Source organism: Ricinus communis, chromosome 7 (genome assembly GCF_019578655.1).
Source record: "Ricinus communis isolate WT05 ecotype wild-type chromosome 7, ASM1957865v1, whole genome shotgun sequence".
In the NCBI taxonomy this organism is placed as follows: Eukaryota; Viridiplantae; Streptophyta; class Magnoliopsida; order Malpighiales; family Euphorbiaceae; genus Ricinus; species Ricinus communis.
Window position 1 is genome coordinate 22223777 of NC_063262.1, and position 17477 is coordinate 22241253.

The window sequence follows — 17477 nt, forward strand, 5'->3', positions numbered from 1 at the left end:
AGCATGTAATCATTCATATTTTATTATTTCTGTAGCCTCTAACAAACTCGTAAAACCTTATATCGACCATTAAACCTATCTTGAATTAACCACTATTCTTTTCTTGATTTTAGTTACTTGCTTGACTTTGATTTGAAAAAGGGAAAAAAATAAGAATAAAATAGAGAAAGAAGTTGGGTTGAGCCTCCATTATCTTTTAGTTAATTCTTTTTTTAATTTCTAGGAGAGCCAATGTATTATAGACTACACACAACAAAGGGTAACTATTCCTACTATGGAGGAGATAACTCGAACCTAAAATTTCTCACTTCTATAAGTAAGCACTTTTGCATTTGAATTAGACTTCAAATTAATTTTTTTGAGTTCAATTTAGTAAAAAGAGAGAAACATGAGAAGAGGGAGAAGGAAACAAGAAGAGTAATAAAATAATATACATCTTTTATCTTTTATTTATTAATAGAACAACTATAAATCACACACTCCATGTTCTAAGTGATTCAAAAGTAATAAATTTTATGCTAAAATAGTTTTAAAAGGTTAGAAGGACTTATCTGGTTCTGCTTAAAAAGTTCAGTGGCCAAATCGAAATTTATCAAAAATAATAATAACACACGTGCTTCTGGATTTATCTTCGCTTAAATACGACAGCACATACGCAAGCCCAACGAAGGATGAAGACATCCGAACAATTACTGACCGAGCACTTTAGCATGAGGTTCACATCCAACGCGTAAAATGCGCCACCTCTTATCCTACGCCTCCGTCATAATTAAAAGTAATTATTTAATCACTTAAGCCGGCTCAAAATTTCCATTTCTTGTTTTAGTTCAAAAAGAAAAAGAATCATATCCAAATATTTTCTCAACGTCTCCAATTCGCTGAAAGGTAAAGATTTTTGAATCTTTTTCAAAGAAGTTCCAATTGGGTCTGCTTGATCGTCGGTAATTCTTTCTTTATGTTAAAAATTTTTAGTGATGATTAACACAGGAAATTATGCAAAGCACTTTCTTACCAGCGTTTATTTACTTCTATAATGTTAATTACTTTTCTTTTTTGTTTGTTTTGCTTCTTTTATTGATAGTTTGGTGTTAATGTAATTCTAGGTGGTTGAATTTGCAAGTTTTCGAACTTGTTTCTTGTGCCTTTGTCCTGTTTAGCTGGTTTCTTTGTGACTTTTTGCTGAATTTTGATGTGGGTTGTCTTAATTGGTGATGAAGTTTGAAGTTTATGTGGTGTCTTTGATTTTGTTTCATTTTTCTTGATCCTGGAATTTGATCATAGTGTCTCGAGATTCACTGGAAGCTATTTCTTGGAACCAAAGAAAAAGTTCATCTGAACTTCTTGTTCTTTCTCTTCATATAAGGCTGACAAAGTTAGGTCATCATTGTAGTAGTATACTATGTGACTTTGCTTACCTGAGTCTAAGAATCTCAGAGTTCTACTTTTTTCATTTTAGTTTAGAAGTCTCTGGATACTGGTTATGGAGGGGCAGTTGCTCTTTATCAAAATACTGCAATTCCAGTTTATGATTTTGCCTTCTGCGGCTCCCCAGTTTGGATGCTTTCATTTGTCTGGCTTAGCAGTTATTTTGATATTTATCATATGCTACCTTTCATACGCCTTAGGAACTTAGTTAAAGAGGGAACTGGACTTTTCATCAAGCCTTGATTAACATTACTTTCAAACATTTTCCCGATCAAGAATTTCATATTTCAGTTGATGACATGTTTTTGACATGCATTATAGTCTTTTCAGTGGCATGTAAACATTTCTTATACTTGTATAATTCTTTTTCTTTTTCTTTTGTTAGCTTTATGATATTCATACTCCTCAAAATGTTCATAGTGCACACCTCATGGTTAGAAAAAGCTTGACCCTTTTTTTCCCTTTGTCTGTAGCACATGGAAAACACCGACAGCCTACTCAAAATAACAGTTATATGGAGGGGGAACAAGTATATTGTAGAAATGAACCCTGATGCATCTGTCAAGAACTTAGGGGATGAACTACAGAAGTTGACTAATGTCAAGCCAGATACGATGCGACTAATTGTGCCAAAAATTTCTTACAAAGGCTCCCAACTACTTTCTCCTTTCTCAAATGAACACTCACAGCTAAGTTTGCAAAAAGCTTCCATTATTGAGGTAAGATAGCTCATAAGAGATACTCTTACTAGTTTTAAACTCTTATTTATTGGGGCATGAAAGAAATCTTCTGTGAATATTGTACGTTTCTCTCCTTTTTAAGTTTAAATATGACAATATAACCATCCCAAATTAATAGAAATGTTTAGTACCATATACGTCTGGTCTTATACAATTTGAGTATCATGGTCGAATTTTTTTCTTTCTTCTGTTTATATTAGTGAGTGTCTGCATATCATATGCTAAAAAATCAAACTACCACTTTTGGCCATTTCCATCTTGTTTTGACTGCAACTGCTTGGTGGCCAGATCACTAATGGCCATTGTTATATGAACTTGAATTTTTGTTACTTACTAGAGTTTCTAGCTGACTTTGATAATGTGCTTGGAATATTATTATAGAATAGAGGCATGCTTCTGTCATCCCAATTTGTGTATAACTACTATCCCTCAAAGGGATGCTTGGAATGTGCTGAAGTAGTAAAAGCTGGATTAAATATTTAAAGCGGTTACTCGGAACTGATTTTTCCCCTTTTGCATGTTATAATAAGCTATTCCTCATCAATGCTCTTTTTTCTGCCACTTCCTACCATGCCTAAATTATCATCATCGTCTATCATGCTTAAACTATCATCATCTTTTCCAATGCCACTAATCCATATTCTTCTTCTATTTCAGGGTAAGTCTATTAGAATGATGGGAGTGTCTGAAGATGAGGTTGATAAAGTTCTACAAAATGCTAAAGTTGACTTGAGAATTGCTGGATTTGATGAAGAGGAAAAGAGAATGAGGCAGCGAACAACATATAGATTCCAAGCTTCGCCTAAACTACCGCAAGGACCTTATATCTTTTGTGATTTTCGCACGCTTCAAATTCCTGGGATGGAGGTGCTTTAAATTTGCATATATCATTTCTTTATGGCGTTGATAGTTAGGAGAGAGAGATTTTAAATATATGCTTTACTTACTAGCGAGCCAATTCCTTTTTGCCTTGCATATCTAAGAAAGTAGAAAATTTTGATCATGTAGGGCATATAAATGAGACGCCATATTGGTAAAAGATTTCATGTTTGGAACATAGAAGGGGTAGAATATGATCTTTCTGAGTGCTTGAGGATATTGCTAAATATAAATCTTCATAAAAATTTGAACTGCAGAAATGATAATTAATTATAATAATGTGGCAGGTCCTTGAAAGGCAGTGTTTGTCTATTGGGGTAAATGGGCCATCTTCTTTTTCGACCATGGCTTCGCTAACTTGAGTGTGTTTTCTAGTGGTTAATAGACTGCCAGTATCTAGTGATTGTTATTAACTTCCCTCTCTTTATTCCAGTGAGATGGAAGGCCATCCCAAAAAGTTGCCTGCTTTCATAATTATGCACGCAAAAATTGGCTGTAGAGCATATGTCAATTACATTCTATTCAGTAATAGAAGACTACTCTATTCATTATTAGGCATACTTATAAGAATCAAGATAAAAATGTAATTACAAGTGATAGGGCTTACTTTTTCACTCCATAAAATACTAAAATTAGTAGACTTGTAATATTTTATATTAATATAGGTGTTCAGGGATGTTATTATGTACATACCTTTATACAATATGGTAAAAAATATATATAATTTTGCTGGTCTACAGTTGAAACCCCCAGCTTCAGAGGCATTAAAAAGGATGCATATGCTTGCTGCAGATCCTGGAATTGTTGCAATAATGAACAAGGTATTGTTGGATGCATCTCTTCCAGATTAATAATCATTGCCCAAATTTTGGTTCTAATGTGTTTACTTTGAATTTCTTAGCATCGTTGGCGTGTTGGAATTATGACTGAGATGGCCCCAGTTGGCTATGTTGGTGTGAGTCCCAAGTGTATTCTAGGATTGAACAAGGTAATGACCTGGCAAAGTATAAGGCATAGATTATTCAGTCACTTGACTGCTGTTCTTTTGAGCTTTGCTTGTTTTTTTTTCCATATAATTTTTCCTCTCCTTTTATTTCTGTTGACTGTTGTTTGGTATTGCAGAATCATGGGGAGGAGATATCTTTGCGTCTTCGAACTGATGACCTCAAGGGCTTCAGGAAATATGAAAGCATCAAAAAAACACTTCTGCACGAACTTGTAAGCTCTAGAAGTAACAAAATTTTGTTGTTTGTTTAGGATCCTTCAACAGTTGCTACAGCTAATTATCAGTCGATTAACTTTTGAGCAAGTGCATTTGTCGTTGCTTCATTTCAGGCTCACATGGTATATTCAGAACATGATGCCAATTTCTATGCTCTAGATAAACAGGTAAAATGTGCTTTACATTCACTTCTTAAATGTTTGACAGTATGATCATTGCTTTAAGTTCACTAGTACAGTTCAATGAAGCTTGTCTAAAATTAGTGTATTCTTGTCAGCTGAATCAAGAAGCTGTTAGTTTCAATTGGACTAAGTCAGGGGGACATACCTTGAGTGGAATTAGGCATCTGGATGATTATGAAGAATCAAATTCTTCAGACAACAGAAGTTTCTCCCTCAAACTTGGGGGAAATGCTTCAGATCAGCTGGCAAGTGCCCGTGCATCTTCAGTGACTGCTGCTTATCAACGTTTAGCTTATAACAATTCAGGAGTACATGATGAACCTGATCCAGATGACTTGGTAGCAGAGCAGAGGAACTTGGGAGATGGAAACATCCATAAGGTTTATAATGAACCCGATCCTGATGAATCACAAGTGGACATAGTTGTGCAGGCAGAGCCTGATCCTGATGATGATTTAAACTCACAGGCAGTATCTGGTGTTAGAACTGATCAAGGCATGATCATTGATGAATCTGATTTAAACTCACAGTCAATATCTGGTGTTAGAATTGATGGAGGCATGATCTTTGATGAACCTGACCCAGATGAGTCAGAAGCAAAACAGAGCAGCTCAGGAGATGGAAACATCCATGAACAAGATCAGAATAAGGCTTATAGAGAACCCGATCCTGATGAATCTCAAGTGAATAGACTTGTGCAGGAAGAGCCTGATCCTGTTGACGCACTGGTGTCCTCACAGGCATCCAGTATGGCAATTGATGAACCAGATCCTGATGACCAAGAGTTGCAGAGAATCCAAGATCCTGTTACTGTTGTTTGTGGTCGGCTGCAGAAGGCTGTTGAGACATTGAGAGCTGAAGTTAATCCCACAGAAGCAATTGCTGCCTTTCAAACTCTTTTCAAAATAATTAGGTATACTTATCCAACTTCATTTTCCTCTATTAATTATTTTCTGTACATTTATTTACATACCAACTTCTTCAGCATTGCTCCCCATCTTGATAAGATGGTTGATGCTTTTACTCAGTTTTTTTCTTTCTAATTATCTTGCTTGTAGACAATATTAAAATATGTAATCATGTCTAATTGCTGTCAGGAATGTGATTGAACACCCAAATGAAATGAAATTCAAGAGACTCCGAAAGGTAGGCACTTTGAGCCTTGAGGAATTTCTCCAATGACTTTTTGAAAACTTTCTTCAATTCCTTTGCAGTTCAGTTCCTTGTATAATTCTTTATTGCCAATTGATATGCATGCAGGCTAATCCTATAATCCAGAAGAATGTTGCCAATCACAGAGGTTTGCATCTTTTCTCTGATCTGTTCGGTTAAATGCTCAATGGGGTATCACATATTAGAAGAGGTTATTCTGCTTGCTAGTTATCAGGTCTAGTTAATTGGGTACTTGGAAACTCGTGTTGAATTGTTGATTTTTATTAAGTCGAAGTAATTTGCATTGAAGAGAGTTAGCTTGGTGAAATGTGAGCAATGGTACTAATCTCAAGTATAATTTAATAATATTCAACTAAATGAGCAATTATGCACATAGGCTGCAGGTTATTGTGGACATAGTATTATTAAAAATTAAATTAACAATACTATAAAAATAAAACACTTTTCTTCAACTTGGACATCAAATGGCTTGACATGTCCTCGTTCTAGCATGCAACTAGAACAGTAGTGGGATAGGTACCTAAGCAACTAAAATCATCTATCAAGAAGAGTTGAGGGTAAAATCATGTAATGTGCTTGCTATGAGTGGGACATTTATCTAACACTGGCTGCCTATTGTGTGTTTTTAGCTGCAATGGAAATTCTTCTTGTGGCTGGATTCAGTGAAGATGTTGTTTTCGATGCAACTGGGAAACCGGAAACTTATTTAGTATTGAAGCGGAATGATCCAGGCCTGTTGTGGCTTGTTAAATCATCCCTTGAAACATATGTAGCCTGCTAGTTATGGGAGTTTCAGCATATTGAAAATGAGTTGAAGATAAAAAAAAAAAAGGAAAAGGAATTCCAGACCTGTAAAAAGAAAAAAAAAATTCACAACTGTAAAGTTTGTTGTGTGCCATATATATAGGTCACCAATTGCTTGTAAAATATCAAATATGATTGTGGCCTTGATGCAGCATTGCATTAAAACAACAGTTGTAATTAAAGGTGATATGTTGGAAAACTTGGGTGCTAGAATTGCTTGATTATTGTTCAGCAAAGGGTTGTTCTAACACCAGAAAATCAAATGGCACCCTTGACAATTGCAAGTGAAATTCTGAACTTGATATTGCAGGAGTCCTGACAAATATTTGATGTTGGAAAATACAGTCATAATCTCACAAATGGAAAAATTATACACGAATGCCGAAATCAGAGTGCCAATGAATGGTATAAGAGAAGCTATCAAATACATTTTAGAAATCTGTTTGTGAATTCATCTTCATTTGTGTCCTGATGGTATTTCGCAACCAATTTTTCTTATGTTTCAGATTATAAAGCTTAAATTCACTCTTTACTCTTAAATCATAAGGCATGGCAACTGGATTAGTTTGAGTGTGTCTAATGTTAAGTGTAATGTATTTAAGAAGAAACTGGTAACTGTTAAGCATCAATAAATGTCGCCTGCAAAGAGGCCCTGTAAGCACCCAAAGGCTTTAATCCTTGCTAACGAGTTAGCTTGAGAGGCGGAACGGTCCAATATCTGTGTATGTAGAGGCAAATTTATTGAGCAAATCTTCCTAGTTTGTTGTCTACGCCGAGGGTAAAATTTCGTCAGAAAGAAAAGGAGGGTAAGCTACGTAGAAAGAAATGGCCAAAAGATCAGAACACCAGGGGTTCCATTGTTTAACGAATTTGCCATTTTGGGCATTCACAATTATCAACCATCCCACACTTGCAAGCAGCAAAAGCTACAAGTTTAGGAGTCATGACAACAGCTCTCTACTCTTGCATTCGATTAACACTCCTGTATAACAGTAGGCAAGACAGTATTGCAAACGTCATATCACAAAGCCAAAAGGAAAAAGAAAAAAAGAAAGAGAGAAAAGGGAGAGTTGGTGGGGAGACAGAAAGGGAGGGGTACCATTTTCAGTTTGTAACTTCTGGAAACTTGTGAACTCATTTAACCTATGGGGAACATTGATCTCATTGGGTGAATGCTATACGTTCATGAATCCATTGAAATATCCCCACCATTTGGGTTTGGTGGATTGGCAACAAAGGGGTTCTCATTTGCACTATTTTGAGGTTGGCCAGCTCCAAACTGGAACTCGTGCGGAGGAATGCCCAGAGGACGGGAAAAGATTGAGGTAGCACTGATACTGTTAAAAGCCGGAGCAGGAACTGGATCATTAACCTTTGGAAAGCCAAAGCTAAAGGATGGTACGCCTGCAGGTGGAAGAACTGGCAGGGCAAGGTTGTTACAATCAGCTGACCCAAAAATCTTTTGCTCATACTCCTGCAACTGCTGGTACACAGCTGGAATTCACAAACAAATGAGGAAGTTCATATGGGGTAAGTGGTAGCTGAAAACATAACTACCTCAAAATGCAGAAGCCAATATCTTAGAAACTGAGTGCTACATATATGACATTCAAGGACAACATAGTTAGATATTTGCTTAGAATAAATCCAACAACATACAGGGGCAAAGCCACACTGTGGCTAAGGAGGGCACTAGCCGTCTCTCATGAAAATATTATATAATACTATTAAAATGATGTCAAATTTGAGTTTGCACCCTTAAAAAACTAGCAATTGCCCTCCCTTTCATGGAAAGAATTACATAATATCAAATAAACAATGTAGAACTTTAATTTTGGGCTCCTTACTTTTGACTACTGTTGCCCGAGGACATATAAGGAGGGTCTAGTTTCAGATAATAATCTTTTCCTGGTGAAAAGGTCCCACTAAAAGGGAGAAGGAAGGCCCACTAAAGCTGAACATAGAACTATAATGCAGTTTAATAGTTCTAATACATCCAGAAACACTACTCACTCTTCACATTTAGCATTCTAGAGTTCTATATGCCTACTGGAGCTCAAAAAGTACTAAAAAGTTAAATTTTAGTACTAAAAGTAATTCAATTTAAGTCCACGTGCGATTTAATCAAATGTTCTTTCCTGTGAATGTGACAAGTAGATCTGCACTGAGATGTGTGTACCTTGGTTTAGATCAACAGCTGGTCTCCGCTCCTTCACCCACTGGTAACTTTGTGCAAGCCTCCATCCTTTGGACTTCATCAAGTAAGCTATGACAATAGCCGGAGACCTGACAAAATAAACATGGTTATCATTCCCCTGAACAACAAATTTAAATAAATCAATAATCTCGAGAACATATGCTGCAGAAGACTACTGGCGTAATTATGACAAAGCTTTGAGATCAGATGCCGGCGGTCCCTCTTTTATGCACATTTTTCTACTTGATGAAGAAAATAAATGGAGGGGAAAAAGGGAAGAAGAATGTATGTTGCAGCCACAAGCTACCTATTTTTTCCAGACATGCAGTGCACAAGAACACGGGCCTTGTCCTTTTCACATTTCTCTACAAAAAGAAATATGCACCACGTTACACTCAAAGCTTCATGAGAAAGTCAATATGCAAATATGCTAGTTAACTAATGAAATTAATGCAATTCATCAAATTCAAAACCACATTAGATTGTGAGCAAATTATTCAAATTAATTGTTTCTCTATAAAATCTCTTCTAATCACAAGCAACATTAATTCACATACAATGGCTTTAATCTTATCAAATACAGGTTGGTTTCTGCTGATAATACTTCCCAATAAAAGTTATAAGAAATAAAATATTGCACTGATCAATTTTCTGCAGATAAAAACCAACTTGACTATTTTGTTATCAATTTTACAGAAAAGGTGATTGATCAATAGCATGTAAACCTAAAGAAAATCGCTGCATTATGAACATATTGATCCACAAGATGTGCCAGCAAGCGGCTATTTGAGCAAAAGAAGATAATTAATATAACAGACTATCTGAAACAAACATACAGCGAAGGTATTAACATAGAAGTTGGAAAATTCTTGTGCCAGTAAAAGGAAATGAGCAAAATCACAATAGAATCGAACAGCTAATTTCTGGACCCTTTTGGAAGCATATGTAAACAAAGATATGATAAAGTTGAGGAAGTGCATATTGTTATATCCACTGTTAAGTGGAGTTCCATGACATGTACTGAAGTCGCGTGAGCAGTTGAAGGAAACATGTAAAGTAACTAATAAATATTCATGATTAATCATAGAAGACTCACCTAAAAACTGAATGGCATCATCAAATTGTAAGCTTTTGTCATCTTGGAGGCAGTGATAGGTGAATGAATTCTTGTAGAGATTTTGGCAAGCCGGTACTGTCTACATTCAGACAAAAGAATAAATATAAGAACATGCCAGAATTCTTGTCATTTCTGTTCTAACATAACTACTGTATCACATGAATATAAATTATAAACAAACTTGATACTGATAATCCAAAACTGTATAAAATTGGTAGAAGAATTTAACAGAAACCTATTAAATAAAGAAAAAATAGCATATACAAGGTGGCAGGGGAACCAAAAATCTATAATAGTGTTCTCTTTTTACCCCTCCCTGAATGCTCATTTCAGTAAGATTTAGTCCTTAAGATCTACTGCGAAGAAATCAACATTTATTCTTATCAATAAAACTGAAGCAAGGAATTTGGTAGTTTGATCCCTCAGTTTGCACCATAATTATATACCAAATTAGATCACTGAAATTATTCTCCAGGTTAGCAGGTTTAACTGCCAATAACTCCATTCCATTCGGCATGTAAATCCTCATAAAATTACTTTAAAAGATAAAATAAAGCAAGAGATTTTAGGGTCTTTTTTATGGAGGAAGCCAAACTTCCAATTATATCCACCATAAAAACTATTCAAAAAGAGAAGAGCAAGTTTCAGAATATCAACTCCTATAACCCTGTAGAATAACCAAATTCTAAGCCAGTTCCCTTTCAATATCTTATCATATGGTGAACAATAGCAGTTCCTATGTTATCAATAAACCCTTACAACCACAGATAGATTGGGCAACTAATCAATAGCTTTCATGGTCCAAGAAATAGTTGATTGCCACGAGATTCTCCCATAGATTTTTTGTTCTTTAACCACCTTCGATTCCATATAACATGTGCATCCTTATATCTCTGCCTTCTTCACAAAAGCACTAGAATAACAATGCTCAACTTCCAACTCTCTCCTACGGAGATTGATACAATCCAAGCAAAAGTACCAATTCCCAAAGAAAAACTAATGACCAAGGTTTTCAGTTTTCATTATTCATTTCCTTTGCCCTAGTCACTTCACTGATGCTAAATCACTAACAATTTAATAGTCCATAATAAACTTAAAGCGCACCAAACATAACCTCACTAACAAACCACTAAAATTAACAACAGAAGCATAAGAAAATTAAAAATCATGAATCGATTTGAGTTAAGATCTTTATACATTGAGAATACAAGAAATCCCCTGGGTTCTGAGAAGCTCAGAGCGAGAGGCGTTGTCATAGCTACCCAGATAGAGAAACTCAGGCAGGATCTCAGATGGAAAAGCACTGACATGAAGCGCAGATTTCTCAGCCGATTCCGGCATCCGGTGTCCGCAAATTCCGCAAACTTCGCCTTCCTCGTATTTGTGATAGTGCCCACAAACCCCACATGGGTTTTCTCTCTCTCTCTTCCGCATTAGGCCTGATCAAAGTAACAATCTTTCCTGATCAAATCGACAAATGAAACAAAACCCAATATGGAATTGCCAATTCAGGTACTGGATATTTATATAAACACAGCAAACTGAAGATGTTTAAAGAATTTCACTGGTGATGCAGCAGCAGTAGGAGGGGTTTTTAATGAATATAAGAAGATAGTGGGTCGTTTATTGGGAAGAGTCGTTATATATGTCGGTTATTTGGGACAGGGCAAGTGGGCATGTAAGAAAGAGAGAAGAAATCTGATTGTTATTGTGCTATTATTATCTGAGAATCTATCAGAAACAGAAATTGACACTGAGATTGGATTTTTGATAGTTTTGATGGGTATATGGGATCCCATTAAATTTAATATCACTAGTTTTCTTTTTCTTTTCGGATTTGGCTTTGCTGATCCTTAAGATTGTTTCTTCTTTTTTCTTTTTCTTTTTGCCTTACCTAATACGATTAATTCGATTTCCAGTCCTAGTCGATTTCAGTCCCAAGGAATCGCTAATTCAATGATAACAGCGATATTCTATAACAATAGAACGATACCAACTATTAATATCAGTGGATGGTAATAAGACGGATACAAAATGAAAAATTATTACTTATTCATATTTTAGTATGAGATCGCTAGCCCGACAGTATTCACTATAATAATAATAATTATTATAAACTAATGTCTTAATATTTTTTGATTTTTTTTACTTGCCTATTTGAATTATTTTTTTATTTAATTTATTTACACATAAAATTATCAGTAAGCACAATTTAGAAAAATCTAGAAATTTAAAATTTTTAGAATCATCCTAAATGTCTGGCATTTTAAAACTTTTAATAAAAAAATTTGTTCCGAACTTTACCAATTACGGACAATGAAAATTTATAAATTTTTTATTTTAAATAATTAAAAATATTTTTTGATAATTAAATATTTTTTCAATTTAAATTAATTGGATTGAAGTTAATTTAAAATATATACAATAAAAAATAAAAATTGCTACAATTACATTAGAGAAGTTTTAAAATATATACTTGTATTTAATAACTACGTATTAGATAGGAGGGTCAAAATAGTTCATGATACGCGAACCCGATTTGTCATACACGAAAAAAATACAGGTTACAGGTGAGTCTTAGTAGGTCTGGATCAGTAAACGGATTGACCCGTTTATAACACGGTTCGAAATGAGTGGTATAACGGGTTGACTCGCGAACCCGTTGTAACCCGTTTAATTTTTCCTATCATGTTTGATCATTTCAACCCGACCCAATCCATTTACAACCTATAAATTAAAAAAGATAAAAATAACCATATATAAAAGTGAAAGTAAATAAAAATAAAATGGCTAAAAAGTAAAATATAACAAATAAGATCTAATTAGTATAACGATCCTAACAAAATTTTCTACTTCTTTATTTTTGTGCCACTCCTCGCACAAAAGAAAACAAAATCCTAACAAAATAATTTGGTACTATTTATATGAATTTTGAAGATGCCCTTTGTAATAGCTGGAAATTTTATTTATGATTTGATACTGTCTTTTATTGATTTAAAAAAATATAATTTCTTTGTATGTTAAATACATTAAATCTTATGCCATTTGTATAACAGGTTAAGCGGATCGTGTCAAGTTTATAACCCATACACGATCCATTTAAATAAACGTGTTATGCTTGTCGTGTTCATGTCTTCGGTTAAAGATTCGTGTCGTGTTAGGATGGAGATAAATTGACACGATTACTAAAATGGCCATGTTCGTATTGACCCTAATCGTGTCACCTGAATAGATCAACCCGGCACGAACACGATCCACGAACACGTTTTGACACTCCTAATATTAGAGAAGTTTATTTCTAATGCATCAAGCTAATAAAATAAATTAAATATTAAATAAATATATATATTTAATAATCACAATCTACCAAATTGAATACCGAAATATTCAATTATCCTCCAACATTTTATATGATCCTCTAACATAGTTGTTTTATTAAAAAAATTAATAAGAATTATCTTCTATTAATTAATTAAAAAACACATTGGTAGTAAGAACTTTTTTTATGTTATATTAGCATTAGATTATCATCAGTTATTAATGAATACCTGAATACTATCAGAATAATTTTTTTCATTATTAAAGCTTAAAAAAATTAGGTTATATTTTTTTAATTAATAATGTTAATAGTGTCAACTTGAGATTTTGCTTTAAAATTGAGATAAAATTTCTTTACAATAAATTGAGATGAAATTCGAAAATAATTAAAATTGTAATAAAATATAAACATAGTGTTTTATTTTAGATTTGGGCTAATGAGCTTATGTTTTATTAGAATAGAATTCTTGAATTTGTATATGGTAAGACTTTTTATATTTAGTTTTAAGTTTGAGTTTAAGATTTAGACTTATTTATTATAAAAATAATTATATTAAATAAATTAATAACATTTTAAATTGATTCTAGTTTCAGTTCTTCGATTTTGGAACAATACAAAATGGTTTGATACAATTCTCGGTATAAATAACTGATGAGATTTAGAACCGTACCAAAAAAAAATTTCAGTACAACCCGATTTAGAAAAGATCAAATAATCAATAGATAGTTTTAGTTATGAATACTTTCAGTTCAATTTTTCAAGAACGGTTCAAAATTTTCAAGTCTCGTATTCAGCCCTACTCATTGTTATTTATAAGTTCCCTATTTCTTTTTTCCACTTCTTTTATCTTCTTTTTACTTTTTATTAAATATTCTTTTAACACATAAAGGGCAGATGGATCAATCACAGAAATCTGTCGCCGCAAATTATGCCGAACAACAGTCTTGCTTGATAGACACTGCCATAAAAAAAATTTCATCTTTTGGAGGTAAACTCAAATTTCGTACATATTTTCACTCAGTAGATGTCATGCACTTAGAATTTAAATTGGAAGTAGATATGTAATTCCATAGCTAAAAAAATATCTAGACTTACTTGGTACTTGCCATTACAAGTAAAATGCCAAATCAAAAAATTTGAAACACCTGTACAACTGACAGACATAGAAAAGATCATAGCAGCATCATCAGATGAAAAATATTCCTGCACTAATGAAGAATTCCAGTGAGTACCACTCTCATCCAAAAGTTGTCTAACACATAAAAGTCCATAATTAGGACCCAATCTTAAATGAGATTTGTATGGATATATAGATGGAATTCAAGGATCATTGAAATAGCCCACTCGATCACTTATACCAATTATCCATCGTAACTTTTAGACCAAGATATGTCTTCCTTCTATAATACTCCTCCAAGCCCAGCTTGGGTTTACACCCACCAAAGCATGAAGAAATGAAAAGTGTGGACAATAGCAACCTTTAAAAAATTTTACAAACAAATTGTCCTCTAAATTACAAAGATGCCAACCTTGCTTAGCTAGTAATGCAAGATTAAAAGCAAACATATCACAAAAGCCTAACCATCACAGAACTTTCTATCACATAATTTTTTCCATTACACTTAATGAATACCTCTATGTCTCTTACTTGTTGTCCATAAATATATTGCCATCATACGATTAAGTTCATTACATAATCCAATTGGTAAGCAAAAACATGACATTAAATATACTTGCAGCGCTACAGCAACAGACTTAAGTAGAATTTCCTTACAATGAGGAGAAAAAAGACGATCCTTCCATCCCAATAAAATACTGGCTAATTTTTTCTTTATAGCACTGAAAGTCTCCTTTTTAAACTGATGCACCATTAAAGATAAACCCAAATACCGATCTTGAGTTTCAATATTTTGAATTCCTAACATGCTGCCATATTGTAATCTTTAAGCCATATGAGTGTCTTTACTAAAGAAAACAAATGATTTTTCCAAATTAATTTGTTGACCATTTACGCAATAATATTGGCAGAATAAGTATACAATTGTAGCATAATCTACATCTGAAGCACAAGAAAATAAGAGAGAATCATCAACAAATAGTAAATGTGAGACACTGGGACTATACTAGTTAATTCTTACTCCAATAATGTCACCTCTTTGCTCTGTAGTTGATACCATATGTGAGAAACCCTCTACACAAATTAGAAAGAGAAAAGGTGGTAACAGATCACCTTGCCATTGGCCATAGAAAGGCACAATAAGATCAGTTTCTATTCTATTGACTAGAATAAAATATGTTATAGATGTCACATATTGATATGTTATATATGTCACATATTCCATAGCCCACCTTATCTAATAACTGTGAAAATCAAGTTTCCAGAGCATATGTTTCAAGAATCGCCAGTCAACACGATCATAAGGCTTTACTTAAATAAAGTTTTAAGTCCATATCTCGTCGAATCCCATGAGCTATAGTTTTCATTGAGTGCATTATCTCTTGGGCCATGAGAATTTTATTACTAATTAAGTGATCTTAAATAAATACACCTTGAGAGCAATGAATAATCTTTAACATTAACTTTTTCTAGTCAAGCAATTAATACCTTAGAGATGATCTTATAAAATACAGTGCATAAACTAATCGGACGCAATTGTTGAACTCTAAAGACTGAAGCAACTTTAGAAATCATTACCACTATTACACGATTAAAATTCTTTAACGGTTTCCCAATCTTAAATAAGCTTCAAACAACCTATATAACATCTGATCCAATGACAGGCCAATAGTAATGGAAAAATTTTCTGTCAGACCATCATCTCTTGAGGACTTTGATAGACTAATAAAGAAGGCAATATCTTGTATTTCTTGATCACATACAAACTTGATTAGAGCAGCATTCATTCTTTGGTTAACTTGAGGTTATAGCTCAGTAGCAATAGTCCTAAAGGACTGTGGATTCTCACTCATATAAACCGATGAAAAGTTATAATATATTATGGACTTGATTTGTAGTGGCTCTGTTTTTCAAGAGCCATTAGAGTCCTCTAAACCTAGTATTATGTTTCTAATGTATTGTTGCTTAGTTGTTGCATGAAATTAAGTAGTATTTCAATCCTCGAGTGTTAGCACTATTGGCAAGACTTCTTAGCCCAATAAATCTCTTCAGCATTAATTTGAACTTGCAATTTTGATTCCAAAGCAACCATCGCATCTCTATCCCAAGAAGCATAAGAGGAATTATGGAGAGATAATTGATTCTTTAAATGGTAAATTTGCTTCTTTTAGTTAGTTTTCTCCTGATTAGTTCAATCAACCATTTGATGCCAACATTCCTTTAACTTAGTAAACAATAGATACATAGAAGAGCCTCCGCAAGAATGCTGCCATGCTTGTTCAATTAGATTTCTGACCTAATCATTATTATACCATCTAGAGTTATAATGAAGTCGTTATTGAAGAACATATCCATCACCATCAATCAACAAGAGTATGGGTTTATGATTAGAATCCACTTTAAATGGTGAACAATTGTAGAAGAGTCAAAGTTCCACTAAGAATTTTTGGCTAAGAATTAATTCAATCAATTTTTAATGTTTGTGGCACCATGTCAACGGTTATTCTACGTGTATAAGTAACCCACACAACCAAGATCTAGTAACTGCATATCTTGAACAAAAGAGACCATTTGCTCCAGCTTTGAAGGGTCATATGCATCATTCCCTCATTTTTTACCAGGATCTAAAAGCATATTAAAATCACCACAACAGATAACATCCAAAGATAATGATGGTTGGGTATCATGTAACAATCCATATGTAAAGAACAAAAAAAATCTACACTAAAATGCAAGAAAATAATATCTTATAGCTCAAGCAATGAGGTATATGAAAGTGTACAATGAATAGAAAAGGACTTAAAAGCAACCACACACACATTAACATAATCTTTTCATGCAAACCACCAATCGACCAGCATATCCTATAGGATTGACAACATGACATGAATTTCAACCAACAACTTCAAGCTTCAAACAAACCATGGCTTCACAATTTTTGTTTCCATTATAAATAATATATATGGGGCTTTTATACGAGTAAGCGCACATAAACTTTGTAGAGTAAGGGCGTTCCCCAACCCCTGTACATTCCAACACACAATCTTCATATCGTAGGATGGGGCTATTCACGGCTGGCTACGTCCATCGATGAAAAAGTATCAATATTGACATTGTCATTCACATAAAAAAATTTATCACAGTGATAAGACAAACCATCAGTCTTTCCCCTTTTATTACTAGGATCATGGTCCACCGAAGGTGAATTACCTGTCATAGAAGAACTCCCCCGAGGCAACATTTTAAAATGAGACCGCCTTAGAGTACTGTCAGTGTATGCTCTAGGTTGGTGTGATGGTGTA

General features: G+C 33.9%; 2 protein-coding genes across 4 annotated transcripts; one reads left to right on the forward strand and one right to left on the reverse strand.

Moving 5' to 3' along the window:
• The first annotated feature begins 727 nt into the window (after positions 1-727).
• Positions 728-6624, forward strand: LOC8265583. 3 transcript variants are annotated; one of them, XM_025159087.2, is made up of 12 exons: positions 728-885; positions 1899-2144; positions 2823-3032; positions 3785-3865; positions 3946-4032; positions 4167-4262; positions 4380-4433; positions 4544-4828; positions 4916-5361; positions 5546-5594; positions 5709-5748; positions 6251-6624. In XM_025159087.2, exons 2-12 carry the CDS (start codon positions 1902-1904, stop codon positions 6400-6402), a joined length of 1743 nt encoding a protein of 580 aa, XP_025014855.2. In that variant the 5' UTR covers positions 728-885; positions 1899-1901; the 3' UTR covers positions 6403-6624. The 3 variants fall into 3 exon arrangements, with proteins under 3 accessions (XP_025014855.2, XP_025014853.2, XP_025014854.2); XM_025159085.2 differs by having other exon boundaries at positions 4544-5361; XM_025159086.2 differs by having other exon boundaries at positions 785-941; positions 4544-5361.
• Positions 6625-7366: 742 nt separating this feature from the next.
• Positions 7367-11715, reverse strand: LOC8265581 (protein-tyrosine-phosphatase IBR5). Its single transcript, XM_002528906.4, has 5 exons — positions 10937-11715; positions 9719-9818; positions 8930-8987; positions 8605-8711; positions 7367-7919 (listed from the first exon to the last, which is right to left on the reverse strand). Exons 1-5 carry the CDS (start codon positions 11171-11173, stop codon positions 7609-7611), a joined length of 813 nt encoding a protein of 270 aa, XP_002528952.1. The 5' UTR covers positions 11174-11715; the 3' UTR covers positions 7367-7608.
• Between the last annotated feature and the right edge of the window lie 5762 nt (positions 11716-17477).